The 21112-nt window shown below is 33.7% G+C and overlaps 1 protein-coding gene across 2 annotated transcripts in view; it reads right to left on the reverse strand.

Annotated features, from left to right (window-relative positions):
* LOC150092373 (lysine-specific demethylase 8-like) overlaps positions 1–21112 on the reverse strand; it is a 101569-nt gene that overhangs the window by 68485 nt on the left and 11972 nt on the right. For both annotated transcript variants that reach the window (XM_090415011.1, XM_090415010.1), the window contains exon 3: positions 15737–15909. In XM_090415011.1, coding sequence (XP_090271137.1) covers positions 15737–15909 — 173 coding nt within the window. The remainder of the gene's footprint in view (positions 1–15736; positions 15910–21112) is intronic.

Below are 21112 nucleotides of genomic sequence, written 5' to 3' on the forward strand. Positions count from 1 at the left end.
TACATCAGCCTTCAAAACACATGCAATTTACAGACAAAAAATACTGTTATCAGTGATGATGGGTAGTAGATGACATTGATGGTAGTAGTCTCATAGTAGGAGAATGAAGTAGTAGTGGAGAGGGTGAGATGTATTTAGCAAAGCAGAGTGCCCTCCTGCGATGAGTTCTTGGACTCCCTGGAGGTGTCACATAATAATAATAATTCCACAGACTACTCAACATCTTGGTCACTCACTTAGAGCGAGGAGAAAAAGGGAAAAAAAATCAATGCTTTTTGGGGACTTGTTTTTTTGCTATTTTCAAAGTCCTCACATTTTTTTTATCTTATTTTATTTATTTTTAATTAATTGGCTATAACACTTCAAATTTTGTAGGCTGTGCACTGTTTAATAACCCTGTCAAACAAAAGTTGTGCATCAATAACAACATTCAATTTAGAGCCACACTTATAATACCAAGACAAATTTTATCCTCTATGTTTCTTGTATTAAGAAAAGTCAATGACATCTATAGCACTTGTCTTAAAGTCACTACTGTGACATCTTTATTAACATCATAATATCTTTGTAGATATTAAAATTTTTCTACCAGACTGATCAGGGTGATCCAAAAGTTGCGCACATAAAATAAGCTTGAATTTTTCAATATTAGTGACAAACGTTATAGAACTAAATTATTACAAACAAAGCTATAACTGTATCTTTACAAAGGCAAAAATAAATAACATTACTAAAACAAATGCTCAAAATGGCTGCCTAATTCTTGAAAACACAGGCACATGGTTTTTTTTACCAAATTGGAGGCAACTCTTCGAAGCATGGAATTTGACTACTCTGATTGTGTCAGTGATGTTCATCTTCAGTTCATCAACTGTGTGAGGATTATTTTTATACACCTTACCTTTCAGGTAACCTCAGAAGAAGACATCTGGAGGTGACAAATCTGGCAAACTTAGGGGTCAGAGTCATTTCAAAATTAATCTGTCACCAATATCTCTTACAAAAATTGCATTCTTTCATTTGATGTATGGCAAGTGGCACCATCCTGCTAAAAAACAACAACAATCACATTCTTTAATCTCAAGGAGAGAGAACCACAAACTGGGTGATGATGTCATGGTACAGTGTACAGTTCAATGGCATCTCAAAGAAATGGATCAGATTATGTGATGCTGTGATACTGCACACCACACTACACTCTAATTTTCAGAGAATGCAAGAATGTTTCATGGAAAGCATGAGGATTTTCTGATGACCAAATTCTGTTATTTTGGATATTGACACATCCACCTAGGTAGAACCACACCTTACCACTGAAGAAAACACTGTCCAGCACACGAACTTCATTTTCTTCAAAACAAATGATCAAAACTATCTCCAGTAAACAACCTGTTTTCCCAGTGGCTTCAATTCCTGAACCGAGTGAACATGGTATGGACGAAACCTCAATTGTTGCCATCTAATTTTAAAAGCCACCAAACAATTAATTTTAAATATTTGGTGGCTCTCCAAGCAATGCCATATGACATACCTGTCTATGCATAGTTTTCTAACACTCTGAAGACGAATGTTAGAATATGTTGTATACCACAGTCACTTTAGCCTCAGTCAAAATGGAATGTCTTCCATTCTGCTGTTTGTCTGTAACTGATCCAATTTTCCAAAAGCATTTGATTAATCTCATAATTGTCAAATTTTGAGGAACAACAAAGTCAGAATACTTCTGACAAAACTCTTCAACGACACATGCGTAGGAACGACAAGCAAAATAACATTCCAAAATAACAACTCATTTATATGTATGTATAATATAATATATATATATACACATACATATAAACATATGGAAAGTACCATTTTGCTTTCCTCATAAACAAAACTATGCAATGGATGCCCAATACCCAACACATGGCTGATAAATTACACAACAGTGGCCAATAGTCCTGGGATGCCATCTATAGGTGAAATGAATAAATAGAGTTGAAACACTTCAATGCAACTTCAGCTTCAACTTTGATGTGTGCAACTTTTGAATCACCCTGCACTTTCATATTATAATCTACTTAATTTATTATAAGCTTCAAACTAAATGAATTTAAATTTTATATATGCATGTATATATATATATATATATATATATATATATATATATATACATACATATAAACACACCAGACAAAAAATTATTAAAAGAGTCCTTAATTTTGCCAAATTTGCAGGGTGTTGATATTTCTTTTTTTACGGCCTTTTCTAACAAGTCCTAGATTTTTTCAATAACATTCAGATCAGGTGAATTGGCTGGCCAATTGAGATTGTGGAAAGTCTTTCTCATGTTCTGCAAACCAATCCAGCACAATTCCAGCTCAATGGACATGACAGTTATCATCTTGAAACTATCCACTATGTGTCCATCTTGTTCCAAAAACTGGACAAATGGCAATACTTCATAAAAGTGGTAAATAATCCATTGGTTTCATGTGATTGGACACCTAAATGAATGGGCCAACTCCAGCACTTGAAATACAGCCCCAAAACATGACACTGCCGCCTCCTTTTTGCACAGCTCTTTGGACACATTTGGGGTAAAATGCTTCTCCAACCTTCGCATGACCTCGGAGAGGCTATCACTGGAATATAAAAGCAGAATTTATATTCATCAGATCATATTATTCATCTCCACTGGTCCAGTGGCATGCTGATTTGCCCAAGCAAGGTGATTTTTCTTCTGGACAGTTGTTAACTTAGGATGTATCTGGGCAGCACGACTGAAAAATGCACAACTCATGCAGTTCTCTCAGTTGTGTTCATTCTAAAACCAGTTACTGGATCCAGCATTGCGCTGTTGAAGAAGTTCTTGAAGAGTGTCTGGAAATGTTTAGCTGTTTGATGACAAATCAGAACCTGTGATCCTGATTTGTCATCATAGAGCTTCTATCACAGTTGCTCTGCCTATGATGAAGCTTCTATACTTTTTCCACTGTAAATGGACACTACTGACTGTGGATTCAGACACTCCAACAAACTTCGCCATCTCTTGCAAAGAATGTCCATGTTCTCAGCCAAAAATAATGGCACCCCTTTTGCCACTCAGTAATGTCACCTTTGAAATCCATGATTATATCTGTAAAAGAGAATACAAAATGCTATAGATGCATTAAATACACACCTCAGACATTCACAATCATATTCCAGCAGTTTTACTCTACTTATATGTAGAACTCTTTATGTTCATCAACTTTAAAATTTTAAAATATATTATACACACATAAAAAATAAATTACACATACACAATGTTCTAAAGATTATGTTATATTCATGGTTCAAAAATTATATGTATTTTTTTAGCACAAAAGTTTTGATATATGAAAGGTAAAGCAATCACGCAGTGTTAATTTTATTCATTACACTGAACCATGTTTATTTTTCAATGTAATACTTCAATAACAGTCACTGCAGTTTTGATTTGATTATTGTAGAGTATTGCTGATAGTCTACAATAATCTAATTTGATTAATTAAAGTATTGTGTCTAATCTTTCCTGAGTGTATGCATGCTGCAATATATAAATTATACATAAGACAAAAAAAAAAAAAAAGAAAGAAACTACAGTTATGCTACTGATTCACATTATTTGCAGGAGGAGGGGAATGTTTCAAATTATATGTAGAAAAAACTCTTTGATGGCTGTATGTACATTTTAATATAATATAATATATATATATTTTTTAATGTTAATCCCACTGATGAAATGTTGTGAACCGACAATACATTTGTACTGGAGGTAGAGTAAGGATTAACTTGAAACTGCTGTAGAAATGCAGAGTGGCCTCATATTGGGAAATGAAAATCATTAACCACTGAGGATAGGCACTAGAATGCAGGCATGCCTTGGTGATATGGCATGTAAAGTTACAGACTTATAGCAGACTTCATCACATAGTGAATCACTGCCTTTGCCTTTTTTTTCCCCCTCTCTCTCTTAAGAGTTTAATAACATTTTTAAGCAGTCATATATGTGTATAAATTAAAAAATAAAGCATTTATTTACATGAGATGCATAAATGAAAAATTTAGAATAATTTTCCCAAACAAAAAAGTATCCTGAATAGTTTGGCTTAAGGGAACTTCATTGATGACTAAGTTGGTTGAATGGTAACCAGTTTAGTCATCAATCTCCACTAATAAAAGTTTTTCAATTTTGGTAATAAGATTGTCAGGTTTAAACTGTAGGTGATAACTGTAACATTAACTAATGTAGCACTTTTCACTTTGCTAAAAACTTTATCTTTTGTTTTAAACAACCATAACAACAGGAGTATAAGGTAATTTTAACCTGTGACTGATCTCAGTGTTCAATATACCATTGTCTCGATTTAAAAATTTTAATCTTAGTATGTAATGTAATAGTCTTATGCATCTTAATTTCAAGGAAGCAATGGCACCCTTACTCTTTGAATGTTATCTGCCATTATAATAACAACAGCAGAATAAAATAATAGTTATAAACAGTTTAGAATCAAAATGCCAAAACACAAACAGATATATAGCAAGCAATGATGCTATAAACCAGGAGTCTCAAACTCAACTGGACCGCAGGCCATTTGCTATAAAAGTGTATCTCAAGTGGGCCGCAAAAAATTTTGACTAAAAAAACCTTCACTAATTAGAATCGAAGGGAAGTGAAAAAATGAGTATAAATAAATTGGAAAGTTAATAACAAAAATTTTATTTATTCAAGTCATTACAAAACATATAAAATAATAGCATAATGATTATGACAACTCAAAAAAAATAATATAAAGAATATTTTTATTATATTAATATTTACAATAGATAGCATTTAATCTAAATTAAACCGAAATTAAATTTTATTTCAATAAATCAATATTTATATATTTATACATTCTAAAAAAAAGTCTAAACTCTCATTAATAACCAACACAAAAATTTAAAGAGCCTCCTGTCAGTTTGAAATTTTTTGTGTTTGTGTTGAAATAAAATACTTCTATATTTTTTTTTTTTGGGGGGGGGGGTCAATATTTTGGGGAATTTTTTAAATGTTACTGAAAATATTTTTGGGAAAAATAATATTTTCGGGTTAATATATATATATACTTGCATAATATAATCATAGTAATTTAATTTCAGTATTTTATTTTTTTCCAGACACTTGTGTTACATCCTCTATTTGTATATTTTGTCCCTTTTAGCCTTTAAGGTTAGTCCACACTTAACTCATTGTTCTCTTAAACCTTTCCCCCTTTTAAACAAACAAAATCTTTGGCCGCTCTTAAGTTTAATCACGTGTAGGATACTTAATGATTAAGGCTTTGTCCTAGAATGAGACGCGGCCATTAAACACATCTTCTGAGACAGTCCACCTGATAAGTATTGACAAATTTATTTTTTAACTGCGCCAGCCAATACCGAGGATAGATGAGACTCTTATCCAGGATGGCTCTCTCAGAGTGATACACAGTAACCAAACTACAGTAAATTTCTAACTTCTGTTCACTATATTCTTTCATGCAGTCGTGGTCCGCTTTGTTAAATTATACACGTGGGTTCTTTCCACTAAGTTCGATAATAATTTTATGAGTGGCTGTTTGAATTCATATACTAAACCAGATCAGGCAGGTACTAAGAAACATATTTATTAATTAAAGAAATGATACATGAAAGTCTTATTTCTAGGTAATCTGAATCAAATTTTAGTAAGATCTCTGGTTCATTACTACTAATGAAATACATGAACATATTTGCTTGGCCCACCTCTATATGTAACCTAACATTATCTCATCACAAGTTATCACACATTCTACACTCACGTGGTCACCAGTTATATCACTTAACACAACACAATTAATTCATACAAATTAAATAGAGCCCTTCTAGGCAGACAGTTCCCAAACAAAGATGGGTTCATGCCAAGTTGAAGGCAGTTCCTAACGTTCCATATAATAAGTCCACTACACAAAATGTTCTTTGGTAAACACACAATTCCTTAACCGTGAATATATAATACAAGAGTTTACATTACCGTCTTTGAAATGATACTCGTTCCTTTCTTTTGTCTTGTCTGGGCATCAAGGCTTCTCAGTCTGCTGTTCGTCTGGTCACCTTCGACAACTGCACGGCCAGATTCTCAGCGATATGGGTCTCAAAAATTCTCAAAAATAAGGGCGATATGGCTCAGGAGCTTAGCCAGAATGGAAGGCATCTACTTGGTTTTTTTTCATCGCACAATATAGCATATCGTGCGATGAAAAAAATCCTAGTCCTAGGAAATAGCTAGCCCTATTCCATACGCTGTAGCAGACGACTCATACCCTCCACGGCCAGCCTGGAACTTCTCCGTAGGTGCAGACTGGACCAACATCCGAGAGGTCAGGAAACAGGAATGAAAAAAGCTTCGAGTAGGGTTTGCTTGACCTTTTTGTTTTCATGCTCTTCCCGGCGTTTCTCGTATCTCGCGATGCCCGCCAATGCAGTCACGTGGGTTTTCGTCACGGCATCCAGCTCTTTCCACTACGTCACACGTGCTTTTGGCGTGTGTTTTTTTAGAAAGCGCTTTAGTTTCTCTTTCTCATAATTTCTCCCCCCCGTACATGGACGGTCAAAAGGTGACCCTTGGACTCTGGCTTACAGATTTTGCTATCTTATGACACATAAAATGGTGCTCTTAAATTAATTCAATACATCAAATAATTTCTCTATCAGACCCTTATACATAACAGGTTAGGTCTTACAATTTTCTTTCATTTGTTATATAATTTCTTACTCCTATCTTAGTGTTATATACATACAGGGTGTTCGGGATAAATTTGACATATTTATAATTAATTATATTTTTCCGTAAGTTACATGTATTAACACACACTTCTCTTCATTTAAAAGTTTGGACCCTTCTTCATTCATATACAAGATGTCAGAAAGGATGGATAGCTGGAACCCACCTGAATCATGGAAGAGAATAACTTGTATCATGATGATTCGTGCCAGCCATCAAAATAAGGATATTACGACTGCTGCCCAATGCTCCCTGAATACAGTAAAAACAATCAGGCATGAACTAGAGACTTGCAATGGTGACTACGAGGATGTAGCAAGAAGAAAGATCCCTAGCAGACGATCTGATTGCGTTCGTACAGCAGAATTCCTCGCAAATCTGCAGGAACAGGTGTTGAAGAACCCTGGCATTGGAATTCGGGCTTTGTTCGTGGAGTTGCTAACTGTAGTCAAGCCCTGGATAACAAGGGTAGCCAATGGTAGGCCGTATGTATGGCAGCAGGATTCGGCCCCTTGCCACACCTCTGGGAAAAGTCAAAAATGGTTGTCTGAAAATTTCTACGACTTCACCAGTCCAAATGTTTGGCCTCCAAACTCCCCAGACCTTAACCCCATGGATTATTTTGTATGGGGCGCAGTTGAAAAAGACACCAATCGCACTTCCAGTAATACAAAAGCCCAGTTAATGGATAAAATTAAAACAGTTTTTGCGGCCCTTCCCAGGGAGACTGTAGCATCAGCTTGTTCGAGGTTCCGAAGCAGAATTGAAGCTGTGATCGATGCTAATGGTGGTTATTTTGAGTAAATCTTGTTGATAGTATTGTAATTAACTCTGCCTGTAATGTTTTTTTGTCAATTCATTAAATTTAATAGATACAAAGAAGATTTTCTTTTTCCTTACGAAACTGTCAAATTTATCCCGAACACCCTGTATATATACATTTCCAGTTTATGGCCAACACACCACATTCTCTGCCTATTTTCAAAGAGAGTTGTTCCTGAATAATTAAATGGAAATTCTTTTTCTTGGGTTATTCAGGAAACAACACTTGACAATGTTTATTATTAACCAGCCTGCCAAAATTTGGACTCAAAGATTGTGAGCATACGACCTTCATTATGGCAGAAAAGTTGATGTTGGTTAATCTTGATCTGTGGGCTGTTTTGTTACCTTTCATACATGAGAATAATTGTTCACATAAATAGGTGCTTCCAAAATAATATAGAATATTTGCTACAAACTTTTTTATTTCTGGATATTTTTGACCTAAATAACTGTATATTTTTGGTACACTGTATATAACCGTATATGTCGTAGCAATATCTTGGTATTTCGCTTTTAGAATGGAATCATTTTGGAAATCAATAAGTTCCATTTGAATACAAATAGGAGCTTTTTCGAAATTAAAGAAAAAAGATCTGTAAAAATCGAAAAAACTTCTTGCTCCTTAAAATCTTTAAATCGCCTATCAAATTCTTTTATCTTTTATAGTTTGGGACAATATTGAGAAAAGGTAAAACTTTGATTCTTATTGTTTAACTCTTCACACACAGGAAAGTAATTTAGAATATTCTCTTTTACATGATTTTGAAACAAAACTAACTTGCATCTAAAACTTGCCAGTGCATCATACATGTGTGTTATTAACTGATCTTTCCCCTGAAGTTTGACATTTAAATCATTCCAATGTTCTTAATATCTAAGAATGCTAAAACTTATACCCATGTCTGATCATTAAGAAATGCAACATCATGATTTTTCATTTCTAGGAATAATTTGATCTCCTCTAAAAGTAAAAAAACGCTCCTCTTCATTATAGCCTACTTCTAGCCTTGAGTGTGGTTTCCTTGTGTGCATTTCATCTTCTTTCTCATTATTCCAAGTAAACATTACAAGTAATTTACAAGATTTCAGATACTTAATGAACACCCTTCACGAATGTCTGCGAAGTGAAAGCAGAACGTAAAATAGACAGAATGGCAGGCCAATAGAGATAGAGCAGCTATGAAGATGTGGATATGATTGGTGCGGTATTAACAAAAGATCGCATTACCAAAACACAAAGTTAAGCTGACATTTTTGATCTGAAACGCTAATTTTCTTCAACCAAATTCCATATTATCTGAAACTGTCATAACAACATTCACTCTATATGTCTTAGTTTTAACATGTTTATGAATTTTATTGCAGCTTTGTGTTTGAGTTAGTGGGACATTCACACACATCTAACTAAAAACAATAGATTTTAGTTAGATACTGTGTTTGCCGGTGAAACATATGGTTTTGCTTAAGTTTAAACAGCATGTATATGATGCTGCATTTGCTCACACGATGATTTTAGTGATGACATGATGCTCTCGCAAATCAACCAATGCACAATTTCCATGGACTGTTTTTTATAGCAGGGGTGGCAAACTGGTGGTCTGTGGGCTGCTTGTGGGCCCCAAAGCAATTTCATGTGGCCCCCGATGCCTCAAAGAAAGATTTTTAAAAAAGGATGGTTGCCTTTTATAAAAAAACAGAAATACCGTATTTACTCGAATATAACTCACCCTCGCACATGACTCACACCCCTGTACTCTTGATTTTACTTTATGAAAAAAGAAATTAAAAAGTTTTGCATGTTTTTAATGTGTGTGTGTGTGTGGGGGTATATGTGACTCAGTTAGTGCCGTTTTTATACCAGTTGTCTCTAATCGCACTAAAGAAATATTACATATGTTGAAAAATATATTACACAGACAGCAAATGTCTCTGTACTTTATTTAGTGATACAATAAAACTATTTGTTTTTCTTGCATCTGCAGTATAATGGCAGTTGGGAAAGGTGTGTTGTTTATTACCATGGGGAGCGAGTTATCATCCAGAAGTGAAAGTGGTTAAACTTTATTTTCATGTGCAATGTACAGTACATGCAAAACTTTTTAATTTCTTTTTTCATAAAGTAAAATCAGAGTACAGAGGTGTGAGTCATGTGCGAGGGCGAGTTATATTCGAGTAAATACGGTATTTCTGTTTTTTTATAAAAGGCAACCATCCTTTTTTAAAAATCTTTCTTTGAGGCATCGGGGGCCACACGAAATTGCTTTGGGGCCCACAAGCAGCCCACGGACCACCAGTTTGCCACCCCTGCTATAAAAAACAGTCCATGGAAATTGTGCATTGGTTGATTTGCGAGAGCATCATGTCATCACTAAAATCATCGTGTGAGCAAATGCAGCATCATATACATGGGTATAGGTCATAATTGAAAAGCATCATATGAAGCACCACATAAAGCAGGGTATTATTGTATGTTCACATGTTCCATGTTAGTTTCAATCAAATTATTTTCATTGACAAAATGATTTCAAGTCATAGCAATAATTCCACATTAGCTGGATGGAATTTAATGAATTTGGTATTTAGGATCTCTTTTAAAATTTGTTAGTCATATAAATTTTGCTTTCAATTGAATTATCTGAAGTGGAAAAATCAGAGCAAAAAATAATTATTTACAGTACATATGCCAAAAATGAGTCTACATTTCATAAAATGTGATCTGACTTTTGGCATACTTGGATTTTTACAAAATGAGCATCAATGAAAGGGTGATTTGAATACAATAAATGGACATAATGATAGTTCTAATAAAAGCAATAAAGATATCAGTCAGAAAGTCAAACTTATTGTATATAAACAATTATAAGTCTGATAATAAGTATACACCTAGTTATATGCATATACTTATAGTACTACAATATGCTAGGAGTAAAAGACATAAGCCATGAAATAGAACATACTCATATGATCATTTTCGTTTGATGTGATTAAAAGTGCATATTTTATGTGCTGAATTTGGAATTAATGTGGGTGAAATTTATGATTACAGAAATGATACAGAATTAGAGATTGCTATTTGACTTCAATAATTACCATAATGTACGGCAGTATGGGCTATAATACTTTTCATTAATAGCTAGGGTTACTTTAATAAAACTTGAAATATGCAATAAAGAATGCTTCTAAAAACTTCACGCATTCCATTTATGGAGCATACGTTGCTTTTTTGTTGCTTTTAACAACAAAACTGATGCATATCTTCAAATTGGTATAAATAATTTTTGCATGGTGCTTTCACTAATAGGGCAGCACTGCTCTAGAGTCAAACATGGAATTTTCAAGTGGTCTCACACTAAGTGAATTCAAACTAGCATTCCATGGTATTAACAATACCAACAGACGAAAAAAAAAAAAAAAATTAAATTTATTGAAATATACTAATATTTCACTGGTTTTCTAACTGGCATCTTCAGAGCATAAATAATAACTGTGACAATCAAACAGCATTCAACTAAAGCATTAGAAACAATTCAAATGTAAATGAAACAAAACTAATGGCCTAACAAGGTGCCCTCTCTGGGCCGGATTACTATAAAGTTAATTTGGAGAAGTCCAATTACCTGGTCTTAGAATGACTATCTCCCAGACCTTTGGCAAATTAATGCAACCATATTTGTTGAGGTTGGTGGAGTGCTTCATAACTGATATTGATTCTAAAAATAGTCTCTCAGATCTATAGCAACTTTTGTAATAGTGATGTCTTTTTCCATTTAATCCTATGTAACAGAGTATCCAGAGCATGGTCTACCATTCCAGATTTGCCATGCGGATGATCATGAATGTAATTTTTGTGTTCTTCAAGATAGATATTAACTGATCTACCTGTCTCCACAGGTTAAACTGCTAGAACAAGGAACTTTGTACACTCCACAATGAGGAAGAGGATGAAGTCGATCTTTGAGAAAACAGATGAAAGTAACAAGATGAAGGTAGGCAGCCTATGGGCTCATGATAAAAGTTTAATGGAGTAAAACAGCACTAGGGAACAATTAAAAATATTATTTAATGCTTTATCTCAGTTACATAAACATTGTCAAGGAGTACAAAATGAGACTTGTAACACATACATAAAGGCAGCACAAAATTTACTGAAACATGTAGACAAAAGATTAGAGTCCTAACTAGGTGGGATACCCTACATGAACACCTGTCAGCAGCGTCGGATGTAAACTGGGATCTTGAAGTATTAGTGTTTCCTATATTTTGAGAAGTTTTATGTAACCATATTTATTTAAATTAGGCTGATTTTTAAGAGCGGCAGCTCTTAAAAATCAGCCTTTAGAAGAGAAAGACTGTTTAAAAACAGTCTTTCTCTTCTAAATTTACTGTGATGGCACACGATGGTCTTTTTCCAATTGATTCTGTGAGCTGAATCACATGTATATCATGGTCTGCAAAGCCAGATTGACCAGTCATGACTGCAGATGTATTTTTTATGTTCTTCCATTTAGAGGTAGCTGATCCTTCTGTCTAACCATAGTAGGCCAACTTGCAGGAACAAGGAACTCTATATACACCTGGAACTGAGATTGGAGGGAATTTGTCTTTAGTGGAGTGAATAAGGGTAGCCAGTTTTAAGCGGGGCTTGAAAGTAGTACAAAGATTGTATTTAAGATTCTGGATATTTTTTCTGATGTGCCTTGGACATAGAGAATGGTGACAGCATTACTAAAATCTTTCTGATGGATTGTGGGAAGGATTAATTATATTTCTGATGTTGTGAGAGCTATAACCATTAGACAGAAAAATGTGGTCTATGTGATTGAGTTCTGTAGCAAGAGAAGTCTCACTGGAACAAAGGTTATAAGCTCTATGGATTAGTGCTTTTATGACACCATATTGTTGAGGGAGCAAGATGATAGAAAAGTTTGTGAATGAATCTACCTGTGTGAGTAGGTTTCCTATAAGGATAGGTTAATATTAGGTAGACAGATGACCAAGGTATCTAGAAAGGCCAGACTATTTTTAATTTTCTTTTCCATTGCAAATTGGATTCTAGGGTGAATGCTATTGAGGTGATACAGAAAAATACCTAATGTGTCTGGGCCATGAAACCAAACAATAAAGACATTATCCACATATCTCAACCAGATAGATGGTTTCAGAGGGGGGGCTGAGTCAAGAGTTTGTTTTTCAAAATCTTCCATAAAAAATTGGAAAGGGGTGATGAGAGGGGAGATCTCCCTCTTATAAATTTTGTTCTTTCCAAGAGAAATAACCAGAATGGATAGCAAAGGAAAAGAGGTCAATAATATCAGGGGGAAAACTTTTTTAAAAGCAATAAGATGTCATTTAAGGGCATGTTAGTGAACAATGAGATTATATCAAACTCACAAAGTATCATTAACAATTATATTTTCAATGGAGCTTTTAAAATGGGAAGAATTTTTTATGTATGATGTGATATGACAAGTAAGAGGGGCAAGAGATTTTACTGTTTGGATAATTTATACCATTGATTCTTCCTGCTGTAAGGGAGAAAGGGTGGTAAGGGGGGGGAATTGGTTTTATGAATCTTAGGCAAGCTATATATCTGAGGAGGAGGGAAGGCAACTGAAGGGTTTCAGTTTTTTTTTTTTTTTTGTGATATCAGGAATCCAGGAAGAAACTCTTTTGAGTAGGCTTTTTAATTTCTTGATTTGCAATTTTGTGAGATCATAATCTCACAAATCTCAAGGTCTGTTGGTGGAGTGGTCTCTAAGAATGATATCCATTTACTTATTGTATTCACTGGCATTGAGGATAATGGTAGCACTTCCCTTGTCAGACCTAGTGATGACTATATTGTTATCTTTACGTAGTTTACTGAGGACATTGAGCTGGCAGGGGATCAATTTCGTTTGGGAGGTGAAGATCTAAGAAGAAAACTGATGATGTCAAGCCTAATGTTATCAGCTATCTCAGGCGCTAAATTACAGATATCGTATTTCATGGTGAACATTAGGTCTAGTACCAGTACTTATTGAGTTGCAATGGCAAAATTGTGGCCAAGACTTAGGATGCTAACAGCAGCTTCATTAAGTCTTTTTGATGACAAATTAACTAAATTATGAAGAGGTTTTACTTGAGGGTTTAGAATCCAAAAATATCAAGAATCTTAAAAGAAATACCATTTTTGTACCACTTTCAAGTCCCACTTAAAATTAGCTACCCTTATTTGCTCCATTAAAGAAAAATTCCTTCCCATCTCAGTCCCAGGTGTGTATAGAGTTCCTTATTCCTGCAAGTTGGCCTACTATGAACAGACAGGAAGATCAGCTACTATCCAAATGGAAGAAAATAAAAAATACATCATGACTATGATCAATCTGACCTTGAAGATTATGCTTTGGATACAGTTCACAGAATTAATTGGAAAAAGACCATCATGCATCATCACAGTAACTTAAAAGAAAGACCATTTTTAGAATCTGCTGGTGCTCTTAAAAAAAAATCAGCCTAATTTAAATAATTATGGTTGCATAAAACTCCAAAATATGGGAAAGTCCATAGAGGGCACCCCCATCTAGTTAGGACTCCAGTCTTTCGTCCACATGTTTCAGTTAGTTTTGTGCTGCCTTTGTGTGTTACAAGTCTCATTTTGTACTCCCTGATGATGTCTCTATAACTAAGATGAAATATTGGAACCATTAAATACTATTTTTAATCATTTTCTGGGGCTGTTTCCCTCCATTAAAATTTTATCATGAGTTTTTCCCAACACTTAACACACAGGTAGCCTATAGGCATCAGACCACCCACAAGCTGAAGGAATGGGTAAATGTAGCAAATAAAGTGGGGGGGAAGAGGAGGAACCCACAGCAGTACCATTCAGCTGTTTGTATATTTTTCCTTTCCAAATGAAATAATCAAAATAAATGATTAATTTGAATAATTCAATTATGTCAGAGGGGAAGTGTGGTTTATTGAGGTCAAGAGTTTCTGCCAAAGGCATATTTGTTAGAGAGCAAAGATATATCCACTCAACCAACAAGAGCTGCTTGAAATTATACTGCATTTATATTTCATATAAATATACAATAAGTCACCTATTACTGAACTACTTGGGAATGTAGGTAGGTCTAACAGACAGATCAAATAAGTAACCTGCAACTAAACATGTGTGACTCATGAATCTCACCACAAAAAAAAAAAAAAAAACTTCCCTTTTATGCTTTGGAGAGGTACGATAGTAATACAATGTAAATTAGTGAACTTAAACAAAAAAAATAATCATTACCAACACAAGTTAAATCTTCATCATCAAAAAAACTTTTCTGTCTACTTGGATATATGTTTCTTATAAGAAATTCTTAAATATTCATATAAAAAATATTTGATAGACAAGATCATTTTCACTGTCCTAAAACTATAGTTAGCTATCAGTAACTAACTATAGTTTTAGGAGAATGAAAATTATTAGAATACAAAAAAATAAAATATATAATAATAAAACCGAAATAGTTTTAAGAGAATAAAAATTAACACCAACAAACACATAAAGGTCAATCATTATCATCTTGTAAGATGATTTTGGTAGTAGTGACCAGCAACTCATATGCCATAAACCATCACTACATTTAAAATCCCTCAATTATCTGAATACAGTGGAAAATCAATTTGCTTGCTGTATAACTGAAGGTACAATTACATGGTGTTGTACCTGACGCTGAGTGACATACAATAACCTAACCATTCAAGAGCTCATTAAGTGAAGATTCAGTTATTTGAAGTTGAGATTTGAGAGATCACTGTAATTTAATTCTTATATGGCATGTAAAAGATATAAAACAAAAGACTTATTGCGATTGGTAGGGCCTCTGCTACTAATGGCTCAGCAAAAAGTTAAGCAAGTTTGAGTGTGGTTAGTAGTTGGAAGGTGATTATCGTTCAATGCTGTTGGCACACTCTCCCTCGATGAGTCTTTGGACACCCTGGAGGTGTCACATAATAATAATAATAAAAGCATATCCAGAAAAATTCAATTTCATTACTCATAAAAATTTTATCAATGTTGGAAACTAGAAGGGAAAAAAAATTAACTTTCAGTTTGTGATAATATAAATAGTCATAAAAATTGTATACCTGTTGTTCTTTACTTGGATTCAGTAACAAACACAGAGCTTTAAAAAGAGATGAATAATAGTATAGATATCTCCAAGAAATATCAACATCTTTCCAATTACCAATATTAAGTTTTTCCCATGAAATATCTAGTAATATTTGGGCTGTTCTTAAACATTCAGATGCATTCTTATCTGAAAAAGAAGAAAAAATAATAAAAGTATAGTACAAGTTGCAATGAGTAAATAAGATCTGAATAGTATAAATAAACATACAAACCAGAGAAAACAAAAATATGCATTTTCCCATTTGCAGTAGTAAAAGGGAAACAGAAATTACAGATAACTGCCTATTATCTACAATTTATCTAACACACATACATTAAGTGAGAGAGAGAAGAAATATTCATCATCGTCTGAAGAAAGCCTCATGTAGTAGAAAATATTTTCACTTATTTACAAAGTGAATAATATGTGACAAGAAATTATATTCTTGTTTAATCCTTCACCCAATTATAAGCAAAAAAGTATGTGCATGAAGAATCTTCAAAACTAAGTTCTTGTATACAGAGGCTGTTGACTTCATATGAATTGCTTCTGTATTTCATAATGCAAAAACATTATGGAAAGGGATACACCTTTTTACTACATATATATGGAAATATCACTTCTGCATGCATTCAACCTTGGTATCTTCCTGGGTCTGGCTCCCACTGATAAGAGCTCTATAAGACCTCATCAAGGATGAAACCAGTCTGGGCAGTGGCTATTCCAAAAATGGTTTTGCATTATGGGATGCCGAGGCAAATGATGTGAAGTCAACAACCTCTATATATAATTTTGTATTTTCCCTTTCCCTTTTATCTAGTCATGAAGATACTTTGCATGCACCTCTTGTTTGTTTATACTTGGATAAAGGATCAAACAAGAATATAATTTCATGTCAAATATAATTTACTTTGTAACCAAGTGAAATAACTTAACTATCTCTGATCAAGAGTATTTCAATAATAAGGTGATACCTGTTTTTTATTACTTGTAGATGAAAAACATGACTTCTTCATGATTTCAACCTAAGTATCTTTCTAGATCTGGCTCTTGCTTATGAAACCTTAATAAAGGTCTCAAAACCAGTCTGGGTAGTAACCTTTCCCATAATTATCATTATTATTATGCAACACCTACAGGGAGTCCAAAGACTCATCAAGGGAGGGCACCTACTCTACAGTTCTCCATCTCCACCACTCCATTCACCAACTATCATCATCTAGTGTCTATTACCACAACTAGTATTTTCACAGACAATCACAAACAACCATGCCCACATCAAGATTCGAACCCGCAGCCTTTTGGCTGGAGAGTGGATACCTTAATCACTCAGCCAACCAGGACAGATTGTTTTTTGCATTATGGGATACTGAGGCAGATGTGAAGTCAACAACCTCTACATGCAAGTAGTCTAGTTGTGAAGATACTTCATTTGTAAACTTTGTTTGCTTGCATTTGGGTAAAGAATTAAACAAGAATATAATTTCTTGTCAAATATAAAAAAAACCTAATGCAGTGCCTATACATAAGAAACCAAACAACAAACTCTACCTTAATCATTACCACAGGGAATGACGAATTCCTCTAGCCTGGTTTACCAAAGAGGTGCCAAACAGTACTTTCTTCTGGATGGAAAATGAGGATGTACAGCTGTTCATATGCATTAGAATCTATACAAAGCCATATTTTAGATATTCACAACCCTGTCTCTCATGTTGAAATAAGGAAAAGGCATCCCTCCCTCCTTCATGGTTACATGGTGATCAGCAGTCATTATTAGAAATTATGGAAACAACTACCACATTATAGTAAAACTTCCATTTAATATAAACCAAAATAATCACTTGATGTTTCAACCTTTGCATTAAAATCATCTGGAGTATACACATATATACAAATGAACAAACTACATTACAATCTAGATGGTGGATTGTAATTCAAATCTGCTAGAAAATTTGATAGGCTGAATGTGTGCCATCCATATTCTTGGGATTTTTATGTCATCATTATTGTTAAGATTAGAATGGTTGATCAAAATTTCACAGGCTTCTTTAAATTTGCATTCATACCAGGTTTTTGTATGATGTAAAGAACTTTTCCAATCAATTTGGTGTAGGGTGTTAAGAGCACGATCTGAGAGGCCTGCTTCGCTAAAATTGTTACATTTAATATCAGTTTTTTTTTGGATAGGAATTGTACATTCAGTTTCACCAATATAAGGTAAGTTATAGGTGCAATGGATATGGTATTCTCCTGGGTGGGCCAATGGAGGAAGAGGATCCTCAAAGAAGTTGAATAATTTTATAGGTGGTTTAAAAATAGTATTAAGATTATATTGGTGTAGAATTCTATTTATTTTTTCTGATAACCGTTTAATGTATGGGATAGCTATGATTTTACTGTAATCTATATAATATGTAATTTTTGAAGAAGTTTTATGAAGAACTTTATTGATAGTATTTTTGCTATAGCCATTATTTATAAATGTATTGCTAATAATTTTTAGCAAAAATTCTTGTTTAGGAACTTGTTCATTAAAGCAAATTGTTATGGCTCTGCTTTAGAGGGTGTTAATACCGGCCAATATATACATGCTAACTCTTATTATTTATGGATATAATGAATGGGACGGGAAAGGCATGTTTCATTCTTTTCCCTTCCCTTTTTCTACTTTATATTTGTATTATATATATTTTTTAAATCTAAATAATTTTTTGACTTATCAAATTGTACATTTTATCAAGTTGAATAAAACAACTGTGTGTGTGTACACGTAAAGACAGACACTAAAACTCTGACATATAGAAAGGTTTAAGTTGGTTATTATTCCTGTTATTATTTAAATGGTATTATCTCAACATAACTGAAGGCAAAATAACCTATGAATTTCATAGACTACAGTTCTTTTAGCTAGATTAATACTTGCAGCCTCAGAGCATAAAAGTTCTTGTCAAAAAAATACAATGCACTACAATCAAATAACTAGTGGAAACAACTTAAAACTGTAACAGAAAAAAGCTAGACCTGAAGTCCTAGTGTACTGTATTCTCTTTGATGCATTATATACAGGTAACGTATTGCTATTGGACTGATAGTAATCTTAGAATAACAGTCTCCTAAATTCTGGGTAAATTAATACATGCATGCTTGTTCAGGCAAGCATTTTATTATAATGCTACCACCCAAAAACAGTTTTTCATATTTGTAATGGCTTCATAATAATACTACACAGCATTCTCAGTAGTATTATTATTCGTATGAATCCAGTTCTTCTTTGTCCAGAGTAGACCAACTTGACAGTATGCAGCACTTTATACACTCCTAGACGTGTCAAAGAATAGAGTATGTCCTTAGGAGAATGATTAAGGAGAAAGAGTTTGCTATACATTTAAAAGTGGTGTGAAGATAATATTTATGAAGCACTTCAACTATCTTTTTAGATATACCCAGGATAAAATAAATGGGAATCATTTAGCCAAGTTCTCATATGTCATGAAAGGCAGAAGAATTGGTCACATTATCTTTTTAAAAGGGTTGTAACACTGGATGAGATAACCAAGTGGGGCAGAGATAACTGAGTTTGGAAACAAATGCCATCTCAGTGAAACAAATAATCTTTGCCTCAAGTTTAATGTTTCAAAGATGTTATATTATTGGTCTGGGTGATGGTAATTGTTCAAGTATCTTGCAACATGTATGTGTATTTCTGTGAACAGAAAATGACAGAAAACTATCTGAAAGAGGGGGGGTAACTAAATATCGAGATTAGATCTTGACATATCAACCTAGATAACTAATATGTCAGGAAGTTATTTTATTTGATTCTTTTCTATAGTAAAGTGCTGGCTGTTTAATCATAATAAAAATTTATCTGATGTGTTGGGCCATGTGACTAAACAGAAACAAAAAACTCAGATTCCAGGTTTGAATATACCTGTACTGAGTGAATTGTGTTAGACACAGAAACTGGATAAGGAGGAGGAAGTAATAAGATACATGGTACAATTTAGCTGCTTGTCTATTTTCCCCTGGAATGTAAAATAACTTTTGAACAATTAAAAATATCAAAGGGAGTGGGAGGGGAAGAAATTAAGATTAAGTCTACTTTTCGTATTACATTAATAAAAATGTAATATTAAAACTGATCATGATGCCTGAATTTTTGAAGATGAGATTTTCTGAACTAGTTATAAAATTAATGAATCAAATGTTTCATAAGGAGGTGGGAAGGGGAGGGAAAAGATTTTGCTAAGAGACCATCAATATTATCAACTACAATGGTTTTGCATAGTATGGCTAGTTATTAGTGATTTCTTTTGCCAAGAGTATTTTGAGAAAAAAAAAAATGCTTTTCTGCTCAAAAGGGCACCAGTTAATCCATAAAAATATCAGAACACATAGCATATTTATAGTTTATTTTTCTTGTATGGTAGTATTTAAAAACACATGAGTAAACTAACTGTTAATTTAGAATCGGATAATTCAATACCTTATGATTTGAGAGCAATCCCTTTACTTGCCCACTGGGAAATTAAACCATCTAGAACTGACTAGCCATTTTGGAATTTCTCATAGTTTGTAGTGATATAAAAGAAAACTACAAGAAAGGCTTACAAATAATTTCTTGTTTGTATATAAAAAAAGACAAAAAAAAAAAGAAAATATTATTTTGTTAATATACGCAAATATAACTTTATTTTACTTTATATTTTATTTGTTTTTGTGAGACCTTAACAAGCAATTTTGCTTATTGGATAATCTGGCATGGTTTCTTCCAACCAAACAAATTTACATATTTTTATATGAATCCTGCCCACAAAAATTCTAGCCTATCATACATGTAGTACCATGGGTGAACTGGGTTATACAATCCACTTCCCCTACTGATGAGATAAAAACTGGAACTTTTCCAAACTTCACTCCAATAAACAGGGTGGTGATTTTATGCTTGTTGACAAAACAGCTTACATTTCAAAGACCTCTGGGTATGAGGACATAATGAAATGTAATTTCATTGTCTTCAATATCACATCCAAAGGTGGGTAGATAACAGTGGTTAAAGGTAGGTCTCACTTTAGCAATTTGCTCATGTTAATACAGAGCGAGAGTAAAGTTGGATAAAGGAATGAATATACCATGATATTTCTGAATTTTGTCAAGGCATACGAAAGGATTCCACATTGGAGGTTGTTATACAAACTTGAAAGAATGGATTTGCAAAATAAATCCATTACTTGGATTGGAGAGTAGACTGACTGACATTAGAACGTAATGTATGGCAATGCTAATTCCATGAGGAAGAGGGTGACTAGTGATGTATCACAGGGTTCTGTACCTGGGCCATGACTGT

The sequence above is a fragment of the Typopeltis vanoorti genome, chromosome 26 (assembly GCF_054136105.1).
Source record: "Typopeltis vanoorti isolate ZY-2024b chromosome 26, IOZ_Tvanoo_1.0, whole genome shotgun sequence".
Lineage (NCBI taxonomy): Eukaryota > Metazoa > Arthropoda > Arachnida > Uropygi > Thelyphonidae > Typopeltis > Typopeltis vanoorti.